Consider the following 23,783-nt stretch of genomic DNA (forward strand, 5'->3'; position numbering starts at 1 on the left):
GCGCCCCCCCCCCCCCGGCCGCGCCCCTGGCCAGGGTAGGGGCACGGTCCGGGGCCCCCAGGCCCTCGACGCCTCTCGTGTGCGAGCGGAAACACCAGTCCCTCCTCCGTCCTCGCACACACCCTCCGCCCGGACTCACCAAGTCCTGTCCACACCAGGCCAGGATCTGGTTAATTGGAGAAAACTTGGCCTCGATGAAATCTGACCAATGGAATCACAACTGGACATTTTTTTCTTTCCTTTATAAAAGTCCTGTATTACTTTATGTGTCAAAGGCATACCATTGAGCTGTCCACTCTGTGTGCATCTCTAATGCAACTGCAGCTGTTATCAACGCGGGACTGTGCGATGACTTTTCAGAGACTGCGGGCTCTGCACGAGGACACCTTGCAAGAGTTGAGAAACGGTAAGGGGACCAGGAGAGGCAGGGCTGGGACAGCCTGCAGACAGCTCTGGACCAAACGCAGAGCTGGGCCATCAAAGTGCATGGAACAGTTGCCACAGGAGGTGGTGTGAGATTTTTAAAAACACTGTTATTACTCGTTTGCTTTTAAAATTACCGGTCACAGAACTGAAGTTTTTCTTTTTTTTTTAATCTCTCAAATGGTTATTTTGTTTCTGCTATCCTCAGCTTTCCTCTCAGAATATAGGTGTGAAATCACCCAATACAGGTACTAGGGAAGGTACACCCCCTTTGAAGAGGGAAGGTGATGCCTACATAACCCTGAACATTGTCTCCCTGACCCTTTCTGTAACCTCACTGGTTCCTTACTGCCTGTCCCAGAGCTGACACTGGGAACTTGAAAGATGTATTTAACAAGGCTTTCCTCTCACTCCCCTAAAGATAGAAAATAACCACGCTTTATCTAATTCCAATCACCGAAAAGCTTCTTTACCAGAATAACAATAGCTAATATTTACTGAATGTTTATTACTTGCTAGGCACTGGACAAAACCCTTTACTTGTATTATTTCATTTTTTTTTTTTTTGCGATACGCGGGCCTCTCACTGTTGTGGCCTCTCCCGCTGCGGAGCACAGGCTCTGGACGCACAGGCTCAGCGGCCGTGGCTCACGGGCCCAGCCGCTCCACGGCATGTGGGATCTTCCCGGACCCAGGCACGAACCCGTGTCCCCTGCATCGGCAGGCAGACTCTCAACCACTGCGCCACCAGGGAAGCCCTGTATTATTTCATTTTTAACTCTCAGCACTCTAGTCAATAGCTGTGGTGGAATAAGGCCTGCAGTAAAGGGATTTGCAGGCTCCAGACCAGCTGTTTCTCGGACTCATTTTTCCACATCCAACGAAAGCGCTTTTCCTGTGATCTTCACACTTAACACAGCATCTTCTTTTAAAGCAGGCAACACCCCTCTGGGTTTAGAATGTCTGCCACAGGGACTTCATCAGCAACCAACTACCACTCTTTCAATAATAAAGAGTTGATTACTGTGCCAGGTGCTGGGCTCAATACTGTTGGGATCCCAGAGTACTTGCTAAAACATCTCTATTGAATGTAATTTATCTGTTTGTAAGAAAGGTTTTTGAGCAGCTGGAGGGCAAGGACCACCCTGTCTTACTCAGTTTTGTTTGTTTGTTTTGCCCGCACTGCACAGCTTGTGGGATTTTAGTTCCCCAACAAAGGACTGAACCCAGGCCCTTGCGGAGTCCTAACCACTGGACCACCAGGGAATTCCCTGTCTTACTCAGTTTTATACCTTCAGTGCCTAGCAGGGTGTCTGGTGCATTAGCAATGTCCAGTAAAAAATGTGTGTGAAAAGAAGGAGTTGAAAAAGTGAGTGAACAGCCCCCTACAATTTGGCACTTCAACATACGGCTTAGTTTTATGAAAGAGCATTCCTGGGAACAAAAGGACACAAGCTTCCCCACTCTCAATTTGTCAGGTTCACCTCTCGGAACACCTTCAGGCAGGAGACCTGGTTCTAGAACTGACTCTGTCACTGTTTGGCTGAGATTCTCCTGGTTGTGATGTATCTCCAGGGCTGTTTAATGCTTCCCCTGGGCCATTACAAAGGCAAAGCATTTAGGTTACAAATTAGACCTGATTTCAAGGAAAATCCAAGACAAACAATAGAGTTTACATCACTGGGCTTACTAAATGATGGTGCTACAGTCCCCACACTGCCTGCCTCATTGACACGTGTGTCTGACCTGGTCCCAGCGTCTTTCCAGCTTGCCCCATCCTAGTCCATCAGGTCCGAAAATGTGTCACGCTCCTTTCCACCTCAGGGCCTTTGCACATGCTGTTACCATTGTCTGGAATGCTCTTTCTCTTCCTGTTTGCCAGTTAGCATCTACTCATATTTCAGCTTAGTTCAGATGTCACTTCCTCAGGGAAGCCTTCCCTGAGCCCTCCACCCTTGACCTATGCCCCTGTTATATGCTGACACAGTAGCTCAAAGCTTTATTTCATAGCACTTACCAGTTTTTCATGACCTATTTGTCATTATTTGATTAAGATCTGTCTCTTCCACTAGACTGTAAACAAAGATTGAGTCTGCTTCGCTCATTGTTGTGTCTCCAGTGGCCAGCAAAGCAATACTTGATGTGCGCTCGAATTATTTTGTCTTCTTTTGTTAGCTCTCTTAAGCATGCATTTGGCTGAGAACCCAGAAATCATCATTTACAGGACTGATTAATGTGCCCTCGTTTGATGAAGTTCTCGCAAAGGCCATTCTGGTTTTTAACCTACCGTGTCAGCTGTCGTTCTGATTAATGTGTCTGGTTTCTTAATCTGATCTTATTCACTATTCTCTATCACGTATGAAGTGGTTGCCAAGATGATTGTTTAAGGTACAGAATCATGAACCTTTCTGAAATGGACCCCAACAAAATTGTCATCACATGGCTCAAGAGAAACAAAGGTGCATGACTTTGAAACAGTCACCTAGCTACAGGCATCTAACCAGAGAAGGAAAGTCTCAGGTCAAGGCCCCAAGAAAAACTGCAGGATCAATTAGCCATGGTATACACAAGGTTCCAAAACTCAGCCACGTTCCTGAAATGAACCAACCTTACCCCTTAAAGGCTCTCAAGCTCCTACATCCTATTAGCACTTTTTAGTTAAAACTGTTGTTAAGTGTTTATGTATTATCTTGATTTCTTTCTTTGGGGGTGTTTCTATTTCTGTTTAATAGAGCTGTTCACAAACTCTAAAAATATACTCACATCAGTCTCTTTTTATGGCTGAGATAATTTCTGCCAGGCAAATTACAGTACAATTTAGTTGCCTCCTCTTTTTTTTTTTTTTTTCTATTTTTGGCCCCGGGGCCTGCGGGATCCTAGTTCCCTGACTAGGGATCGAACCGGTGCCCTCAGCAGTGAAAGTATAGAGTCCTAACCACTGGACCATCAGGGAATTCCCACCTCCTCTTAAGATGAAAGAATGTTGATGACAAAACATTAAGGCTAAAATCTAGTTTCATCTTGCAACTATTTCAACATACTGAGGCTGCCTCTCTTTAACAGAAATTGCTCACATATTTAAATAACTTAGGTTGAGAGAGATAAATTGATAATTTAAGGTTTCCATTTTTGAACTGCATGTGCTGTAATTCACAAGAATGTGGAAGGGTAAGAATAGGTGTTGTAGATACTATAATCCTATGAGCTAAAATACATTTAGTTACAAAATAACTTTTCACTTCTTTCAAATCCTTTAGTTCCCTGAAATTATTCTTTTTAGCACCTAACCAGTGCTCTCTTTTCACTAGGCAAGTTGACATGCAGCCATAAAACTATGATAAAGAGAAGGAGAAAATTTAATATTTTGTTTCTCAGAAAGTCAGCCTCTCCAGGGACATTTCAGGTTTCTACCTTGGAGGCAATAGTTCAGAATCGACTACACACTACCTTTCTCAGTCTTGCTCTGTACAAACCAGCCTATCCTGGGCAGAAAGCAAGCATTTATAAAGAACATAGCCAAACCTCACCCGATTTCTCTTTTCAGCACCCTAATTAAAAAGGCTAAATGGGGTGGCTCCTCCACTCTCATGAAAATCACCTCTGAAGTAGCACTGAAACCTTTTAACAAAGGGGCATTTATACAGCACAATAGAACTTTGATATCTGCAATGCTTAAAAAAAAATACATTCCCGTTCCTGAGGAAATTAACTTGCCAGGTTTGGTTTCAAGAGACTAACTTTCCTTATTTCACCCCTGTGTCATAAAAAGAAATCCCAGAAAATTATTTTTATTAGTAAAAATATTTTTTATTGACTGGAGCTGATCAGTATATTCTTTAAAAAATTACAAGTTAAAACAGAAATGTTTTAGTCTTTAATGATAAAAAAAATGCATATAAAACTTGATCTTCCAGCAAGCTTTTGTCTGTATAAGTTGATAGGACTACAACTGACCCAGACAAGAGGGGGCTCTGCTTAGCTTTTGGAACAGAAGGACCTCGACTGTCAGTAACCCAGGAGATAGTTTCTGGTTTAAAATATTTTATATCATATCATTTTATGTCTTTACACAGCAAAGTTCAGGGCTGAAAACCACAAGAGAACATATTTCTCATAGATTTGGAGCTGACTCTGATAAGCTACTGGTTATAATTTAAATGTATGCACAGGTTTTTTAAAAAATCAGATAGTTAAAACAGCATTTTATATGTATGTATTCTCTATTTGATGTTCACACTTTGAAAGAGCTTCTCGAGTATTTAACTGTAGCGTGCATCTTTACAGAGAAGGCTTTTTCTCTCTTAGCATAATTCCAAGTTTGTATATTATATATAATATGCAATTAGGTCTAATTTCTTACACATGAAAGATATTTCTTACACATGAAAATGGTTAACCTGAAGACAAACAAAATATAGATGTTTAAAAATTAACTTTCAGTCTCTGCTCCCCTTTGGTATTAAATGTTGCTTACGAAGGATTACAATCCTCTTTTTGTTTTCAAGGTTAAGTATTAGGTATTGATGTCTGCTTCCTGCCTTCCACATGGATGAGAAATCGGCTTCTGTGCGAAGGAAATGGAGTTAAATAAAAATCAATGAGCACTGGATGGTGTGCTGTAAACTCCCAGTCTCTAAAAAGTTAACTGTATGTCTTGATTCTCACCAACATAAGGTCACGCAAAATATTATAAATATGAAAACTTCTCAGCAAAGAGAAAGAAGACAGGGAGACAGGGAGAGGGCTACTTACTTACTGCTTTCAGGGTCTTAAAAATGCTCTTATGCTTAAGTGGAAAACAACGGAAATGATTTTACCTTTTAACTGACCAAAACGGATTCTAAAGAAGCTTTGCCTATGAAATGAAGGTTTGATAGAAGGAAACACAAATCCAGAAAGTGCTTACTGGGTCAATAAGCCTTTTTATAAGACTTGAAACCCCACAGAAAGATTTCTTTCCAGACAGACGTTCAGATGAAATGCTGACATGTGAGTTTACATTCCGATTTTGAAAGCTATATGAATTCACTTCCTTAGGTTTAAAGTTCTGGGTACTGAGAACAAGAACTTTCTGATCTGCATTTCTCTTATAAGTAACTGACATTTTACTCTGATTAAATTTAGAAGGTGTGTATAAATAGGTCAAACAAAAGAGAAAGGATTACAGGTCACACAAACGCACTGCTGTGACTCCACATTATCAGTGCTCCCAAGTTACTTATTAAATATAGATATAAGGTGAGATAAGGAAAGGTGACTTACCCATGATCACCATGAATACATGAATTTGTTTTCTTCAATTACTGAGAAGGGTATTTTTTTCAGCTGACTCTTCTGAGACTTCCACATTCTACAAAACAACTTCCAAATTAATACCCAGGATAGAACAACTAGAAAATACTTAAGAGGACAATACACAAATATACAAATATAGCGGAAATGCCTTTAAAAGACCTTAGGGAATTAATGAAATACAATGAAGTAATTCCATATAACCACTGTCAACCACCCAAAAGATGTATTGATTTCCCGCTCATGTGTGGGGTCCCTGTCTCTAAACCGTAGCTGGAATGTTCTGTTTGCTTTACCATACGTGTATGGCTAAACCATGGCAATTGGCTGATGCCCAAATATAACTGGCTCTTTGTCAGCCTTTATATAGACTCTGTGGTGAGCCTTTAGTGAAGACAGTGGTCATCAAGAAGAATCAACAAGTCGTAGCGACACTTTAATTCATTACAGTGCCTACTGAGGGTGTAGCATTGTTAGGTCTGGGGGAAATATTAAAAAAGAAAAATAAGAAAAAGAAGGAAAGAAGAGGAGAAGGAAGCTTGGAAAGACACCGGTAGACTCCAGTGGAGAACCTGGCCTTGCTCAGCCTCTGCCTCCTCCCACGGGGCCTACGTTTGAACCATGTTGGGATTATTCTCGGTGCTTCCAGACCTCTGTGCTCTTAATCATGCTGCTTCCTCTCTACTGGAAGAGGCTTCCTAGGTATTTTACACCCTGATGTATTTTATTTTATTTATTTAAAAACATCATTCTAGGGACTTCCTGGTGGCTCAGTGGTTGAGAATCCGCCTGTCAATGTAGGGGACATGGGTTCGAGCCCTGGTCCGGGAAGATCCCACATGCCGTGGAGCAACTAAGCCCGCGCACCACAACTACGGAGCCTGTGCCCTACGGCCCGCAAGCCACAACTACTGAGCCCATGTGCCACAACTACTGAAGCCCGCACGCCTAGAGCCCAAGCTCCGCAACAAGAGAAGCCACTGCAATGAGAAGCCCGTGCACCACAACGAAGAGCAGCCCCTGCTCGCCGCAACTAGAGAAAGCCCGTGCACAGCAATGAAGACCCAACATGGCCAAAAATAAATAAATTTATAAAAAAAGAAAAAAGAAAAGGTTAAGAACCCTGACAGGTCATCCCGACAGTTGCAAACTAGTGATGAGGATGTCCCATGTTCTGGTCAAAAGTCCAAATTCGGTTTCAGGCTATGTCCCCCTGACCCCAACACCACAGGAAGCCTGCCATGGGTGAATGAGATGTGGCAGCTGTGCTGTTTTACTCTTTCCTTTTTTCTCTATTTTTAACTTATTGGGGGTTTTTAAATAGTTAATACCTGAGCATGGTTTCAAAAATATATATATTCTTAAATATATATATATTTAAAAAAAAAATATATATATATATATTCTTATTCCCATCCCATATGTAGAATACCACATGAATCTTTCAGCGTCCTGCTTCTTTTCACTTAATAGTATATCCTGGAAATATTTCTGCATCCAAGACCTTCCTATTCTGTCTCATGGTAATATTCCATGTGCCACGGCTATTCACTCAGTTCCTTCTTGCCAGACACTTGGATCGTTTCCTAACTCTTGCTGTTATAAAGCAATGCTGCCATGAAAAACTTGTACATATACTATTTTATACACATGCGGCTGTACCTGAATGAGAGAGTCCCAAAGTGACACTGCCACTGCAAAGGGTCAGCTCTTCTGCAGTTTTTAGAAAACACTGACAGATTCCTTGCCAGAAGGACTGAATCGCTTTGTGCTCCCCCAGCAATGTGTGAGTGCCTATTTCAGAGAAAGGCTTTGAATTAAGACCCTTGTCTTTAGCGACAGATGGCAAAACCCTGGTGAAGCAGACAGGCTGCTCAGAACTTACCCTGCTTCCTTACTGCAAAAATTAAGAATTTTTTACAACAGTATTTACTTTTTCTGTAACCAGTTATACTCTGTTCAAAGGACCAGAGGGGAGGTGTTTGCAAAGTGCATTGCCAAGTAGACTTCTGTTAGTTAAAATTCTGGTTTCCCAGCATCTTTTAGAATCAGTTAACAATCCATGGGAAAATATATGGCATCTGAAGACAGTATTTTTTTCCAACTAAATGATTATCTGATTAGAATCATGTGGGATGTTAAGCAAGAGATTTACTCACCTGCCCTCCCCTGTAAAATGAATGGTTGAGATTGGATCTCTCTTTAGGATCTTTCTAGCTCAAATATTCTCTTAAACCAACTTTTCACCAACCTCAAATAGCTTTAGCATTTTTTCAGTCTATACCTGAGGGTCACTGTTCTGCCTTTCTCCTGAACTCTTCCTATCAGTTCCATTCAAGGAGCACCCTCTGTAGCAGGTATGGCATGTGCTACACTGGGGAAGCCAGGATGAGTGAGAGGGGCTCCTTAACGCACACACGGAGGAGCAGAGACCCATGGATGTAATCAGCTGTCATGTACTGTGACACGCACTCTAATGGAGATGCTTACACAAACACACTCCCAGCTGTGCTACGAGGACAAAAGTGAGGGAGCTCCTGATTACATCTTAGGTAGGAATTTAACATACAACCCTAAAGGAGAGGTTATTCTGAAATACAGTTGGTTCTGCTATGACACTTGTTTTGAAAACACACATTTGTTCCAACGCATCGGATATATTAGGGAACAACTTGAGCGTGATGTGAAGTTTGTGTTTGTTAATGTGCGACTTTGTCCACGAGAAACACTAGGTGAACTGGGCCGGACCGTGTAGGAATACACCCCCCACGCCCCTCCACCACCACCCGCGGCGTGTCACGAGCCACATCCATCCACATCTGCTGCTACGACTTTCCATCCACTAACCCTCCTTCTACCACTTTCCAGTAAGTCACAAGCTGCAACCTCCTCTCCGACGCCCAGTTCTACCTGCAGACTTCGGGTCTTTTTCAAGGTGAAGTGCCACATTTATGGTAATATTTGTGTATTTCTTAACTACTTAACATGTATAAAACTGTACTACCATTTAAATTACATTCCTGTCCTTTTAAAAAATGGGTCACTGATAAAGCTTTTGAATGTTATGCTCAAAACCCCATTTTCCCCATAAACTGTGTGGTTTTTATTCTGCAGGTCTGCATTGTGTGGTGATATTTAGGAACCCGTATGTCGCATTACGGCAGATATAACTGTGGTTATCAAAACACTAAACAGGACTGTGATATAATACTACATATCCTTTTTATTAATGCATTAAATAATAAGATCTAGCAGCAGGCCTAATGGTCTGTAATGCTGAGGTAGTACTAAGTGTAAATGATATGTCAAGATATCCGTAATAACAGTAATACAGTAATATGGTAGAATAATAACAGTAATATGGTAGGAAACTCTCTGTGATCTCTACTAATGACAGAGTCACAGGTAGTATGTACTATGATGGCTTGTTTCCTATATTCATAATTGAAGGAAGTGCTACATTTTAATTAGAGGTTAATAAAAATAACCTTAGTGTAATTTTTACCCCCGTCAAAGTTTATGGATCCCCTGAATTCTATTCAAAAAACTCTGATGAAAAATCTCTGCCCAACAAATCCATAAAGACGGGAAGTGGCTGAGTGTCAGCCCAAGGCTGGGGGAGGCGGAGTGGGGAGAAACTGCCTGTGGGTACGAGGTTCTGATGAAAATGTTCTACAGTCAGACTATGGTGATGGTTGCACAACTTTGTAAATATACTAAAACCACTGAATTGTACACTTTTACATGGGAGAACTTTATGGTATGCACGTTATCCTTTAACAAAGCTGTTAAAAAATTTAAAAACCATCACCAATACTTAAAAATATGTTCTGCCCCAATGTAAATAAACTCCTTCACTAATGCTTCAAAGATTTTGTCAAGAAAAAAATCTTCCTAGAAAACACCACAAAGTCCATCATGGTTTCTACTCTGAGAAGCTTATACGGCACACATGGCACAAATACTTTTAAAAATCACGATTCAGGGAGCCCATTATTCTTTAAGGTAATCTTTGCAATGACCTGTTGAAGCTAGTGGCAGTGAGCATGTTGATTCTAAAATGGTTAATGTCCTAGTTTCAGATCATCTGTCGCACAGAAACTGCCCCATAGAACTCTGAGTCTAACAAAATTCCAATGTGAAGAAGAGCTAAGCAAGAAATGCCACCAGAGAGAGTATTTCATGGAACAAGGCGAGGATGTTCACTCTCACTATTTCCATTCAGTATCGATCTGGAAGTCTTAGCCAGAGCAATAAGGTAAAGAAAAAGAAATAAGGCATAAAAATTAGAAAAAGAAATTCTTTATTCACAAATGACATGACTGTGTATGTAGAAAATCCTAAGAAGCTACAGAAAATCTACTAGAATAGGTGGATTTAGCAAAGATGCATTTTTTTTCTTATTAGTCATCAATTTTATACACATCAGTGTATACATGTCAATCCCAATCTCCCAATTCAGCACACCACCATCCCCACCACCCTGCGGCTTTCCCCCCTTGGTGTCCATACGTTTCTTCTCTACATCTGTGTCTCAACTTCTGCCCCGCAAACTGGATCATCTGTACCATTTTTCTAGGTTCCATATACTTGCGTTAATATACGATATTTGTTTCTGTCTTTCTGATTTACTTCACCCTGTATGACAGTCTCTAGATCCATCCACGTCTCAACAAACGACCCAGTTTCATTCCTTTTTATGGCTGAGTATTATTCCATTGTATATATGTACCACAACTTCTTTATCCATTCATCTGTCAATGGGCATTTAGGTAGCTTCCATGGCCTGACCAAAGAGCCCAGGTAGCAAAGATGCAATTTATAAAAGGCAATTATCGTTCTTCATATCATCAACAAACAATTTGACAATGAAATTTAAAATACCACATATGATGGCATCAATAAACAAAATGTTAGGAATAAATTTTTTAAAAGATGTGTAATGGGGCTTCCCTGGTGGCGCAGTGGTTAAGAATCCGCCTGCCAATGCAGGGGACACGGGTTAGAGCCCTGGTCCGGGAAGATCCCACATGCCGCGAAGCAACTAAGCCCGTGCGCCACAACTACTGAGCCTGTGCTCTAGAGCCCACAAGCCACAACTACTGAGCCCCCGTGCCACAGCTACTGAGCCTGTGCACCTAGAGCCTGTGCTCTGCAACAAGAGAAGCCACCGCAATGAGAAGCCCGTCGACACAACTAGAGAAAGCCCATGCACAGCAACGAAGACCCAACGCAGCCAAAAATTAATACATTAATAAAATAAATTAAAAAGAAATGTGTAAGACCCCTACAATGAAAACTACAAAATATGGTTTAAGAGAAAAGAAGGAAGACCTAAGCAACTGGAGATATACTCTGTTCACAGATGTCAATCCTTCCCAAAGTGATCCGTAGATTCAATGAAATCACAATACCAGAGGGCACTTTTAAAAAACTGACACATTGACTCTAAAATTGCTATGGACACGGCAAAGGGCCTAGAATAGGCAAAACAATTTTGCAAACAAAGTCAAGGATGTATACTGATTTCAAGATTTCCTACAGAGTTATGTAATCAATTTGGTGTGGTATTGGTGTAAGGAGAACAACCATACCAATGGAACGGATTGGAGACTCCAGAAATAGACCCTTGAATATACAGTCAACGGATTTTCAATAAAGATGCTCAAAGTAATTCAATGGGGAAAGGACAGTCTTTTCAACAAACAATGACGATGATGGAGCTAAAATCTGTATGGAGAAAAATGAACCTGATCTTTACTTCACACCATCCACAAAATTTAAATAAGAGATAAACCATAGACCTAAACAGAACCAAAAAACTTCTAGGAGGAGAAAATATTCACAACCTTGAGGTAGACTTCTTGGAACAAAAAACACACCATTAAAAAAAAAAAAAAAAGGATAAATTGGACTTCATCAAAATTTCAAATTTCTGCTCTTTTATTCTTAAGAGAATGAAAAGGCAAGCCACAAACTAGGAGAAAATATTAATAATATATTTGACAAAAGATAAAGAACTTGTGTCTAGACTATATGAAAAACTCTTACAACTCAATTAATATAAAAGGAAACAAGCAAATTAAAAATGGGCAAAGGACTTAAAGACACTGCACAGAAGAAGACATATGAAGGGCCAAAGAGCACATGAAGATGCACATCATTAGGTTATCAGGAAAATGCAAATTATTCAATGGCAACGAGATGCCATTTCAGATCTACTAGAATGGCTAAAATCAAATGGACCGACAAAATCAAGGCTGGGGGCTTCCCTGGTGGCGCAGTGGTTGAAAGTCCGCCTGCCGATGCAGGGGACACGGGTTCGTGCCCCGGTCCGGGAAGATCCCACATGCCACGGAGCGGCTGGGCCCGTGAGCCATGGCCGCTGAGCCTGCGCGTCCGGAGCCTGTGCTCTGCAACGGGAGAGGCCAGAGCAGTGAGAGGCCCACGGACAAAAAAAAAAGAAAAAGTTTCAGGAGAAAACAGGTATGGATGGGGGAAGATGAAACAAAACAGCAGAAAGCTGATGGTTACTGAAGCTCTGTGATTGGAAGTATTCTTTCTACATCTGTATTTGAAATCTTCTACAATAAAATATTTTTTAAAAATCCCCCAGAATGTACATGCATGTGCCCAGGTAACTGGAAAGAGGAAGTCTGAGTGTGGCGACATCTGAGTATGACTTTCTCTTTCTCCTTAAACCCAGCCTGCTACCTCCTCCCCTTTCATTCTAACAGAAAGGGACGTGTGTGCACAACGACTGGAGTGTTTGCATACTACAGATGGGGTCAAAAGAAAAGGAACCACGTACATTTTTGGCGCTGCTGCTGAGATTCTCAGAGCTGATGGGGAGCAGAGTGCTCAGCTCCAGATCTGTAACCATCTGACGGGATTCTGCCAGCAAACGCTGAAGCTTGCTTGTGGGAGAAAAATCATCCTGGGAAAGCAACACAATTCCAGCATTCATGAAATCAAGAAGCACTTTTCATTGTTTATGTTTACAAGTACAATGTAACAAACACAAATGTTAACTGTTCATTAATGTTTGACTTTATTTTTCGTTTTGTTTTGCTTTGTTTTTGCGGTACCCGGGCATCTCACTGCCGTGGTCTCTCCGTTGCGGAGCACAGGCCCCGGACGCGCAGGCTCAGCGGCCATGGCTCACGGGCCCAGCCGCTCCGCGGCATGTGGGATCCTCCCGGACCGGGGCACGAACCTGTGTCCCCTGCATCGGCAGGCGGACTCTCAACCACTGCGCCACCAGGGAAGCCCAATGTTTGACTTTAGGTATTACATATCAAAGCAGGGCATTAAACACTAGAAGAACCAAATTCCATTTATTTCTTAGAACCTACTTTGCTAAATAATTTGACTTAAACAGAACTTACTACAACTAATTAAGTAACATCCATGTGATAAAAGAATCCTAGGCATTGTTTACCTCTCTTAAATCAACTTGCCAAGGCTGTAATTACCAGGTCAAAATACTTAAAAAATGCAACTTTAACACTAAAGTCTTGTTAGCTTTTAAAAATAAGTGGAAATATGCCTTAGTTTGTTTATTCTTATTTAATTTTCAACTTTGTGTAAAAAGTTTTCCACAGTGTACAATCTGTGAGTTTTCCACAGTGGACATAACAATTAACTGTACAATTAAGTGTACAGGGGCTTCTCTGGTGGCACAGTGGTTAAGAATCCACTTGCCAATGCAGGGGACATGGGTTTGATCCCTGGTCTGGGAAGATCCCACATGCCACGGAGCAGCTAAGCCCGTGCGCCACAACTACTGAGCCTGCGCTCTAGAGCCGGCGAGCCACAACTACTGAGCCCACAAGCCACAACTACTGAAGCCTGCACGACTAGAGCCTGTGCTCCACAACAAGAGAAGCCACTGCCATGAGAAGCCCGCACACCACAACGAAGAGTAGCCCCTGCTCGACACAACTAGAGAAAACCCGCGCGCAGCAACAGACCCAACGCACCCAAAAATAACTAATTAAGTGTACAATCTGATGACTTCCTACATACATGTGTACATGAGTACACACCCATGAAGCCATCCCCACAATGAATATGGGTCGCATTTATCACGCCTTTGGCCCTTTGGAATTCCTGCCTCTGTGAGTGCCTCCTTGCCATTCCCAGACAACTACTGATCTGCTTCCAGTCACCAGAGATTAGTTTGCATCTTCTAGAGTTTTATATAGATGTATTACATACTTTTGTCTGTCTGGCTTCTTTCACTCAGCGTAATTATCTTGAGATTTACCTATGCTGTATGTGTATAAATAGTTCATTCCTTTTTATTGCTGAGAAGTACTCCATTGTATGGATATACCACAGTTTTATCTATTCACCTACTGCAGTATATTTGGGTTGTTTCCATTTTTTTTAGCGAGTGCAAATAAAGCTGCTTTAATATTTCTGTGGACGTATGTTTCCATTTCTCTAGGAGTAGAACAGCTGGGTCATATGGTAGGTGTATATTTAATTTTTTTTTAAGTAGTTTTTTTAATAGAAAGTACCCAAGTGTTTTCTAGAGTGGCTCTACCATTTACATTCCCACCATCAGTGAACAAAAGTCCCAGGTGCACCGGATCCTAGTCAACACTTGGTGCAGTCAGTTTTGAACAAAGAGAACTAATAGTCATCAAATACCCTTTAGGGACCAGGCCCTCCAATATCCCCTTTAAACCAAGCAACTGTGATGTTATAACTGCACATTTGCAGGCGAAGAAACTGAGGCTCAAAGAAATTAAGTAACTGGACTAACGTCACTGAGCTAAGACAAAGCAAAACCGGGATTTGAACCCAACTCATCTTCCCGGATATCTTCCCAAAATCACACCAAAAATAACTAAGTTTACTTGAACTTCTTTTCTTTACGAACCACCTGCAAGGGGGACCCCATTCATGTTGGAAACACTGGCTCATCCACAATAATGACACTGTAGACACAACCTCACTGCCTGTCTGTAGGGCCGTGGACAGACTACGGTTTATTCAATCACTGGCTCACACATCAAGCAACAACCAAAATGAAGAGGCTATAGGTCCACGGTGTCAGCACAGATGAAGGTCACAAAACACTGACAAAGCTGGAAAATCACATCAGAAAGGATACAGACGGCAGTTTACCATTCACGTACAGTTTAAACAAAGCAATAGTATGCAATTAAAGAAAAATTGGGGTAGAGTTGCTTTACAACGTTGTGTCAGTTTCTGCTGTACAACGAAGTGAATCAGCTATGTGTATACATATGTCCCCTCCCTCTTGGACCTCCCTCCCTCTCCCCCATCCCACCCATCTAACCCCCCGCGCTGTGTACACACATCTGTTCTCTACGTCTGCGTCTCTATTCCTGCCCTTAAGTATACACTTTTCTGTAAAACATAAAAGCATAAAGCAAGCATGGATGCAACTTCAGGGTAGTGGTTAACTGGTGGGGGTGGAGGGTAGGCACAGGCAGAATGGCACATGAACTTACCCTTTATCTGTAACATTTTATTTATTTCACAAGTTGAAAAATAAAGCAAACATGGCAAAATGTCAACGTGTTAAATCCGAACGTAAGCACATAGTTACTTGTATTTTTCATTTTCTATATGTTTAAAATATTTATTAAAAATAGATAGATCAGTCACCTGGAGGGCCTGAGGGACATCCTACCTGAAGTTATCTATAGGATATTTAAAGAAAAGAGAAGGTAAATAATTATGACTTCAGTTAAGTAATATAAATTAAAGTTCTATAATTTAAAAAAAAAAACCTGAAGAATAGCCAAAATTAAGCACACTAACAGTAGTGCTCTAAGGGAATTAAAAGTGTGCTGGGAGGGCTTCCCTGGTGGCGCAGTGGTTGGGAGTCCGCCTGCAGATGCAGGGGACACGGGTTCGTGCCCCGGTCCGGGAGGAGCTCACATGCCGCGGAGCGGCTGGGCCCGTGGGCCATGGCCGCTGGGCCTGCGTGTCCGGGGCCTGTGCTCCGCAATGGGAGAGGCCAAAACAGTGAGAGGCCCGCGTACAGCAAAAAAAAAAAAGTATGCTGGGGAGAAGTCTTGCTTGAATAAGCTGGGTATTTCTAAGCGAAATACAAACCTTTTCACTGGGCAATGCTGCATCTTCGTTGACTAACAAAATCTTAGATGAGTTCTTTTTATCAGAAGAGGACTCCGTCTCTATCAACTTCTCATCCTCTCTTAAGGCAGATTTTGAAGAACCCAAACAGTGGGACTGCTGGCTGGCAATCAGCTCACTGTGAATAATAAAACCAAAACAAAAACAGGCATCTTGAAACAAGAGCAGACACATGTCACCAGTACTGTTATACTTGAAAGTATCTCAACAGGACAAAAAAAAAAAAATGTTTTCTTTTCTGATGATGAAGCTCAAGTTTGAATAGAACATTAGAGACCAAATTCCTCGTTAAAGGGTAACTACAGAAGAGAGAATTGTCCTCCTCCCCACACCCACAAAAAAAAAAAAGCAAAGAAAAGAAGGTGTGAGAGACGAGATCATCCAAAAGAGGAAAAAAATGAATACAGCGTAAGGTTAAACATTGGAAGGTTCTAGGTTTTTGGTTTGTGAGACTGATTTTTGTTAATGGTCTTTTGCGAGTCCTTCTGTGAAAGCAGAATGGCACTGTTGTGGGTCCCTGATTCTTCCATAGGGTCTCAGTAGTTAGAGAGCAGACACGTGCAGCTAAGTTTCTGGTGCGTTGTTAACACCGGGCTCAAAGCAGAGCTGAGAGCAAGAGGCCCTGGAAACCTCTTCCTCCCACAGGCCCCGTGAGGCAGGCAGAGCAGGCCGCGGCGGCTGCCCCCTCCACACGTAAACCCCTGCGCGGCAAATGGAACGGTGGTATAAATGTGACCATTTTAGTCAGGTGATGAAGTAGGTACACAAGCTCGTATAATCTAAGGAAAAACAGGAAAACATCATTATCTTTTCCACTTAATCACGCGTTTGTCATGCGATGCCTTGGCCTCTGCTGGCAGGACGAGAAGTCACTTGAATCATTTCAAGCCACGGAGGTCAAAAGGGCCTTGAAAGAAAACTCTGAAATTGTCTTTGATTTTCTTTCATACACTAAGTTTAATATGTGTCCGCTCTGCTCTTAAAACGACTTAACACAAGCTTTTCCCTTAATATATGCGTGTTCTTGTTCAATAGTGAAAAATAGGAAGCTGTGCCCTCCTGGTACTTGCAATTATCTAAGATGATCTTTAAAAACCAAATATGAATAGATAATATTTAGTGTAAAAACCAGTTTTTGTTGACAGAATAACTGTATGATTTTTAAGCGACTCAGGCTTCTAAAAGGGCCAAACGATAATCTAAACAATGAAAATACGAGGAGGGAAGTTTAATCATAGAGTCCTATGAAAGTCAATGTGCTGATTAAAATAAGGGTCTCAAAACAGAGGCTTCATCCTTTCTGTAATTTAAGATCAAAGAGCTAGGTTTGCTTTAACAATAGCAGACGTTAGTGTAGCACCCCTCAACTCATTACAAGATTCAGCAATTTGAACAGTAAGATGAGCCTGAAAAATGCAGCCTATGCCAGAAACTAATCCATTTTTTTTCTCTTAAAAAAACCAGTTGGATAAGGGTGGTCAAAAGGCACAAACTTGCAGTTATGAGAGACATAAGCACTAGGGATTTCACGTACAGTAGTATTAATGTAATTAACACTGCTGTAGGTTATATATAAAAGTTGTTGAGGGCTTCCCTGGTGGCGCAGTGGTTGAGAGTCCGCCTGCCGATGCAGGGGACGCGGGTTTGTGCCCCGGTCCGGGAAGATCCCACATGCCGCGGAGCGGCTGGGCCCGTGAGCCATGGCCGCTGAGCCTGGGCGTCCGGAGCCTGTGCTCTGCAACGGGAGAGGACGCGTCAGTGAGAGGCCCGCGTACCAAACAAAAAAAAAAAAAAAAAAAAGTTGTTGAGAAAGTAAATCCTAAGAGTTCTCATCACAAGGAAAAAATATATTTTTTTCTTTTTCTTTTACTTTGTGTCTCTATGAGAGGATGGATGTTCACTAAACCTACTGTGGTCATCATTTCCTGAGGCAGTGCAATCATTATGCCGAACACCTTAAACGTATACCGTGCTGCGTGCCAGTTATATCTCAATAAAACTGGAAAAAAAGAAACCAGTAACTGTTACCAGCTTATTAAATACAAATATTCTTTCCCCTGCATGATTTTTAAAAGTAACAAAGTTTGGGAAATGTAAAGTGAACACAAAGGCCAAAGCAGTTGGATGTGTAAATAAGCCAATGGGGGCAAAAAGAATGTCTTATCTGGGGTCTAGGGAATGTAATCTGGACATGAAAGAAACTGGCTTATCGATTCAAAAGGATCCTGGCTGAGGAATGCTCCACAGCCGCATTCTACCCTGTAAAGTGACCTCCCCGTTTGTTTTAAAATAAAACATGTTTGCTCAGCTCATGACAACTGGCTTTGTTTTTAAGCAAAACTTTTGCCTCAGAAGCTGTCCTAGGCACAAACTTCTCACTGGAATCCAATACAGCCTCTGTGCAGTCAAAAACTCAACAGCCTACCCTGTGATGAAAAGAGGAAACGGTTTGTAAACACTGCTTTCCGTTTCACAGTTGGCATGAAGTGGCTACTGCAGCCCTTTTATATTTCTCAGAACAGTAAGTAGGTTCCCTGGGTGTTCACAAACATGAAACAAGACTCACCTTGTGGAGGAGTTGTATTTGGTTCCACTGGCACTTTCCGAACAAGTGCACACCGATTTGTGGCGCACGGTTCTCTGCACTTTGGAAGGCTTGAAGATGCTCATCCATTCCACGTCAGACATGTGGCCTGGAGCTTCTATCATGAAGTCACTCGGGTGGCAGCACTTGGATCCCCACATGTCGCTTTCATCCAGACAGGCTTCGCTTTTATGGCAACATGAGACTCCAGACCTTTCCAGGTGATCTTGACATTTGACATCTAGCTTTTCTGGTTGTTTTGAACCAGAACAGTTGGCCAGGCCCAGGTAAAGGCTGACGTCATGCCACTTTTCATCGGCTACAGATGTTGATGTTTCCGAGAGTTGTTTCTCTTCATTCTGAATCCCAACTCCATTACCTTTTGGTGATTTTGCGTGGATCTTGCAAAATGTACTTTTGTTTTCGGGTTCAGTCTGGATTTTTCCTCCCAGAGACCAAGACTTTTGTTTCTCCACTAAGTCTTTTGCAAGTAGAGATGAGATAGCAATTACACTTTTTCCCCCAAATGAAGTATTAACCTGTAGTTTCTTCTCTTTGCATACATCATAAGAGTTCTCGTCTGACTTATTTTGCTGAACCAACGTGGTCTCAAATTTTTGGTCCTTAATCAGTGACTTCTGATTTTTCTCCCTCTTAAAATCGACTTTTAGGTGGTTATTTTCAAGGTCTGATAAACACATTTCTCTGCTATGGTGGCATTACAAAAAACGGAAGTTATAAGATACACTTGATACTGTCGTTCTAAATATTTCACTCAAACCTCATCAGCTGAGCTAAACCCTAGCAAGACCCATTTGTCTGAGTTGAAAATATGAGGTAGAATTTTTATATTCTTCGGAGCCCAATTTTAGCCCAACCTCTTCCAGGAAGTCTTGCCGACCACCACACCCACTCCCCTCTTCCCATCCTTAATGTCCACTGCACTGACTCTCCATACTGCAAATCATTATCTTACTGTATATATTAATATATATCTAATTAATCAGATAGCGAATTTCCTATTATAACTATATCATTCACTGTTTCATACATATAAAAGTTTTGTCAAAAGATTCTTAAGGGGCTTCCCTGGTGGCGCAGTGGTTGAGAGTCCGCCTGCCGATGCAGGGGACACGGGTTCATGCCCCGGTCTGGGAAGATCCCACATGCCGCGGAGCGGCTGGGCCCATGAGTCATGGCCGCTGAGCCTGCGCTCCGCAACGGGAGAGGCCACAGCAGTGAGAAGCCCGCGTGCCGCAAAAAAAAAAAAGATTCTTAAGGTTTTTGTTCACATGTAGAAGCATTTTTAATCCTCCTGGAACCTAAGACGGCCTTTAACATACACTAAGTGTTCTGTAAATACTCGTTGATTGATCTGTTATTTCTCTTCCTAATTCGCAGTTAAATAGACATAAAGTCAGGATTGAAAGGCAATGGAGAGTCAAGGTACAACGATAAACTGGCAAGTGCCGAATGTGTTCACCAGACTGCATTCATGACCCTCCCATTTATCTGCTGGATGCCTATGTAGCTATATACTGAAAACTGGTCTAAGGTAAAAGTGACACCACATGTGCATAAAATAAAAATCATTGTGATAAGCCTTCTAATAAATTGTCCAAGTTTTTCATGTCACACCTGTTCAGGTGTTCTAATCTGTATGATTCTGATCCCTCCTTCTAGACTGGGATAAGCCACTTTATGTTCTTAAAGAATAACCTCAATCATCCAGCCCAGGTACCTTCCAGGAGAAATGCAGTGCAAAAAGGAGAAAGAGCCAATAGGTTAGGGGCTTCTGCCTGCAAGAGGTCGCTGGGTTGGTCTGGTGTTTACGAGTAGCAGCCACAGCTGGGATACAGAGCAATGGTGCAACAACCCCCAGCAAGACCTCGAAGAAGAGTACAGCAAATGCAGCAAAGTGTGGGTGAGTCCCCAGTTCTCCTGTCTGTAGCAACAGCTGCTCCTTACATCCCTCCCTGCAACTCTGACCACCCCCATCCTGAACTCCACCCTCCGGGGAAAGGAGCTGCGTCATCCAGCCCAGCTTCTGCTCCTGTGTGTGGTGACGGGGAACTCCCTGAATTCCTGTTCCTTTCCATGACTCCCCGTACCATTTCTGCTTGTAAAAGTGGACTCAATTTAACTGTGGGGCAGTTGTATGCTTGTTAAATTAAACCAGACCTCATATATTTATATCTTAATTTTACAGAAACCCATTTAATTCACACACTGCCTTTTACAGGTAGGAGTAGACGTCTCCCCCTATTAACAAGGAAAACGGGAAAATCAGGCTGAGAGCAGAGATCACCCTCAGCTGAACTTCTACTGCAGTTATTTATACCATTCTTTGACATTATTTTAAGCAAGTACTATGCCCAATATATCTTCCTTTTCCCTATTCCTAGCCCGTGCCTAAAATACTGAGTGCTGAATGAATGAATAAATGATTCATCTCTGTAATTTCTACTTTAGCTCCAAGCCTTCTACACAACAAACACACAAATAATGTGTTTAATGAATTTAATCAAATGGTTAAATTAAGATCATGCCTAAAATTCTCACTACAACCCAGGATTAGGTCACATACATTTATTCCCTACTACCTACCAAACAGTAGTTAAGTACTGGCCCACAGCAGGTACTTAACAAATACTGACTGAACGATGGAATAACATATAAGATCATATTAATAGCATCATACTAAGATTACCTGGATTCCAGGGCCTTTGATTCCTCCACCTTTGAGTCATATATCTGTATTAATTCCTGAGAACTTTCCACATTGAAATTAAGAAACTGCAGGTCACGCTGTTGTTTTATGTACATCTGCCATAGATATTGATAAATCAAAATAAAGCGTAACAAGAAAGCTAAACTGAGCCAACAACTGGCACTTTGAAATGCCAAAACAGATCAGACAGTGACTAAAGAACTAGGCTGAATACGTTTGCTTTTATTTTTCCTATGTTAGCACTGAGATTTGTTAATGTAACTGGTCTCCTAACCTTGAATTACCATAAGCAAGACCCTATCTGCTAGGTTAATGTGATACACCTTTCATGTAGTCGGGATTCCAAACGCATCATAAACAGAATCACTGGGCACACGCTTTTCCTAGTTTGATGCTTGTTTATAAGCGTTTCCCACCTAACAGAGAAGGTAAGTGGGAGCCTACCTGTCTCAGATTATGCAGCTCTGCGCTCACGCGTTCTTGCTTTGACTTTGCGATATCCAGTAACTCGTCTTTCCTTTTGTCTCTCTCTACTATTTAAGAACAAATAGTATTAAAACGTTTTTCACCAGCCCATATCAACACAAACCTCTTCATTTCCAACAATTTTATGCGCAGCTAACTTTTGCCCCCCCCCTTCCTGAATTTTAAAACTGCAAAATGGATGGCTGGAAAGAGCTTTCATCAGTGATTCTGACTAGATCCTTCACCAAATTTGAAAACTTTCACAATATAATTAATGTTAAGTCAAAAAGGTATTCAAAACTGTATCAACTGCCTGCTTAAATTACATGTGTGTGTCTGTGTGTAGATGTGCATAGAAAAAGGCTGAGAGCAAGCATGCTGAAGGAAGTATCAAGTTATTTCTTAGATGGAAGGATTAATGACAATTATTTTCCTTTTTTTTTTTGAGGGGGTGGTTTCTAAATCTCTAAATTTAATACATATTACTTTACTCTTTACTTACTTATTCACATTACACAGGTAACTTACAAATGCATTTTCCTTGTAAAAATCCAAACAGCATATTACCTTTACCAACAGAAAAAAACCTAACATTACAAGGGGCAAAAAAAAGAAAAAAAAAAATCACTATTTTCACCAGTATGTAAGTCAATCTGATATAATCTCACAATCGGGCCACTTGTATGTATTCTCACTGAGCAAAAACTGAAGATATCCGGACCTATGAGGTGACCCCATAGGTAGACAAACTTGTCTTTCCATTTTCATGAAAGTCCAGCACTCCTTTACAGACTTTCTTTTTCTTGAAAACTCTTTACCTGACGGGTAATTAAGATTCAGAATTTTCTTTAATATACATAGTATTACACTCAATTTTCTAGCACAAAAAGAACAGAGGTTGTTTTTTTTTTTTTTTTAATCTTCATTCTTTTACAAAGACCATAAACATTCTGCTGAAACACAGACACTTTGCTGTTACTAGAGTTGGGGTATGAGAAATCAGTATTTTGAAAAGTTTCAGAACTTGGCAGATGAGAACCCCCAGAAAGGAAAGATCTAAAGTGCTATACGAAGACTTGTATGGGAAAAAAATATTAATATTATGTATGCTTAAGGGGAAATAATCTCATTCACATAGAAGCGACAGATCAACAACAAATGTCTCACCTAAAAAAACCCACTACCTTTATAAGAAGGTCAAGCTCAATGCATAAAATGACCCTCTAATTATTAATACATGAATCGGTTTTGAGTAAATCAGGTGCAGCCTAAATCAAAATGTACAACTTCTACGGTTTATTAACAAAGCACCTTTTCCACGTCATTTTTCTCATGGATGAAAAAGAATACAAATATTATTATCGCTTTACATTTGGAGCGTCACAGAAACCGTTTAAGGACAAAGGCATGAGCTTTGCTGGAGACAGCAACTCTACCTGGACAGCTTTTCTGCAAAGTGTCTGCTGGCGGTCACCGGGGACCAGGCGGAATACAGCGTGAGGAGGGATCTATGAAAGCCACCACCTCCTAGCCAAACGCGCTTAATGCTCAGCCCTTCTGATACGGGTCTGCAGCATCATCTTTTTTTTTTTAAGATTTTTTTTGATATGGACCATTAAAATTTTTATGTATTTATTTATTTGGGGCTGCATTGGGTCTTCAGTGCTGCACGTGCGTTTTTCTCTGGTTGTGGTGAGAGGGGGCTACTCTTCGTTGCGGTGTGCGGGCTTCTCAGTGTGGTGGCTTCTCTTGTGGAGCACGGGCTCTAGGCACGCAGGCTTCAGTAGTTGTGGCACATGGGCTCAGTAGCTGTGGCTCACAGGCCTAGAGTGCAGGCTAAGTAGTTGTGGCGCACGGGCTTAGTTGCTCCGTGGCATGTGGCATCTTTCCAGACCAGGGATCAAACCTGTGTCCCTTGCATTGGCAGGGGAATTCTTAACCACTGTGCCACCAGGGAAGTCCGATGTGGACCATTTTTAAAGTCTTTATTGAATTTGCCACAATATTGCTTCTGTTCTATGACTTGGCCTTTTGGCCACGAGGTATGTGTGATCCTAGCTCCCCAACCAAGGATCGAACCCTCACCCCCTGCACTGGAAGGCAAAGTCCTAACCACTGGACCGCCGGGGAAGTCCCACATCATCTTACTTT

At 41.7% G+C, this 23,783-nt stretch overlaps 1 protein-coding gene across 1 annotated transcript in view; it reads right to left on the reverse strand.

Annotated features, from left to right (window-relative positions):
- Positions 1 to 4,251: 4,251 nt before the first annotated feature.
- Positions 4,252 to 23,783, reverse strand: part of CCDC62 (coiled-coil domain containing 62) — a 34,746-nt gene continuing 15,214 nt past the window's right edge. The window contains exons 7-13 of the mRNA XM_024758628.1: positions 21,612 to 21,700; positions 21,147 to 21,262; positions 18,419 to 19,144; positions 15,814 to 15,970; positions 12,527 to 12,652; positions 5,686 to 5,773; positions 4,252 to 4,987 (exon numbers count right to left, since the gene is read on the reverse strand). Of these exons, the coding sequence (XP_024614396.1) occupies positions 5,720 to 5,773; positions 12,527 to 12,652; positions 15,814 to 15,970; positions 18,419 to 19,144; positions 21,147 to 21,262; positions 21,612 to 21,700 (1,268 nt within the window). The 3' untranslated portion in view covers positions 4,252 to 4,987; positions 5,686 to 5,719. The remainder of the gene's footprint in view (positions 4,988 to 5,685; positions 5,774 to 12,526; positions 12,653 to 15,813; positions 15,971 to 18,418; positions 19,145 to 21,146; positions 21,263 to 21,611; positions 21,701 to 23,783) is intronic.

Source organism: Neophocaena asiaeorientalis, unplaced genomic scaffold, assembly GCF_003031525.2.
Source record: "Neophocaena asiaeorientalis asiaeorientalis breed wild unplaced genomic scaffold, Neophocaena_asiaeorientalis_V1.1 scaffold77, whole genome shotgun sequence".
Lineage (NCBI taxonomy): Eukaryota > Metazoa > Chordata > Mammalia > Artiodactyla > Phocoenidae > Neophocaena > Neophocaena asiaeorientalis.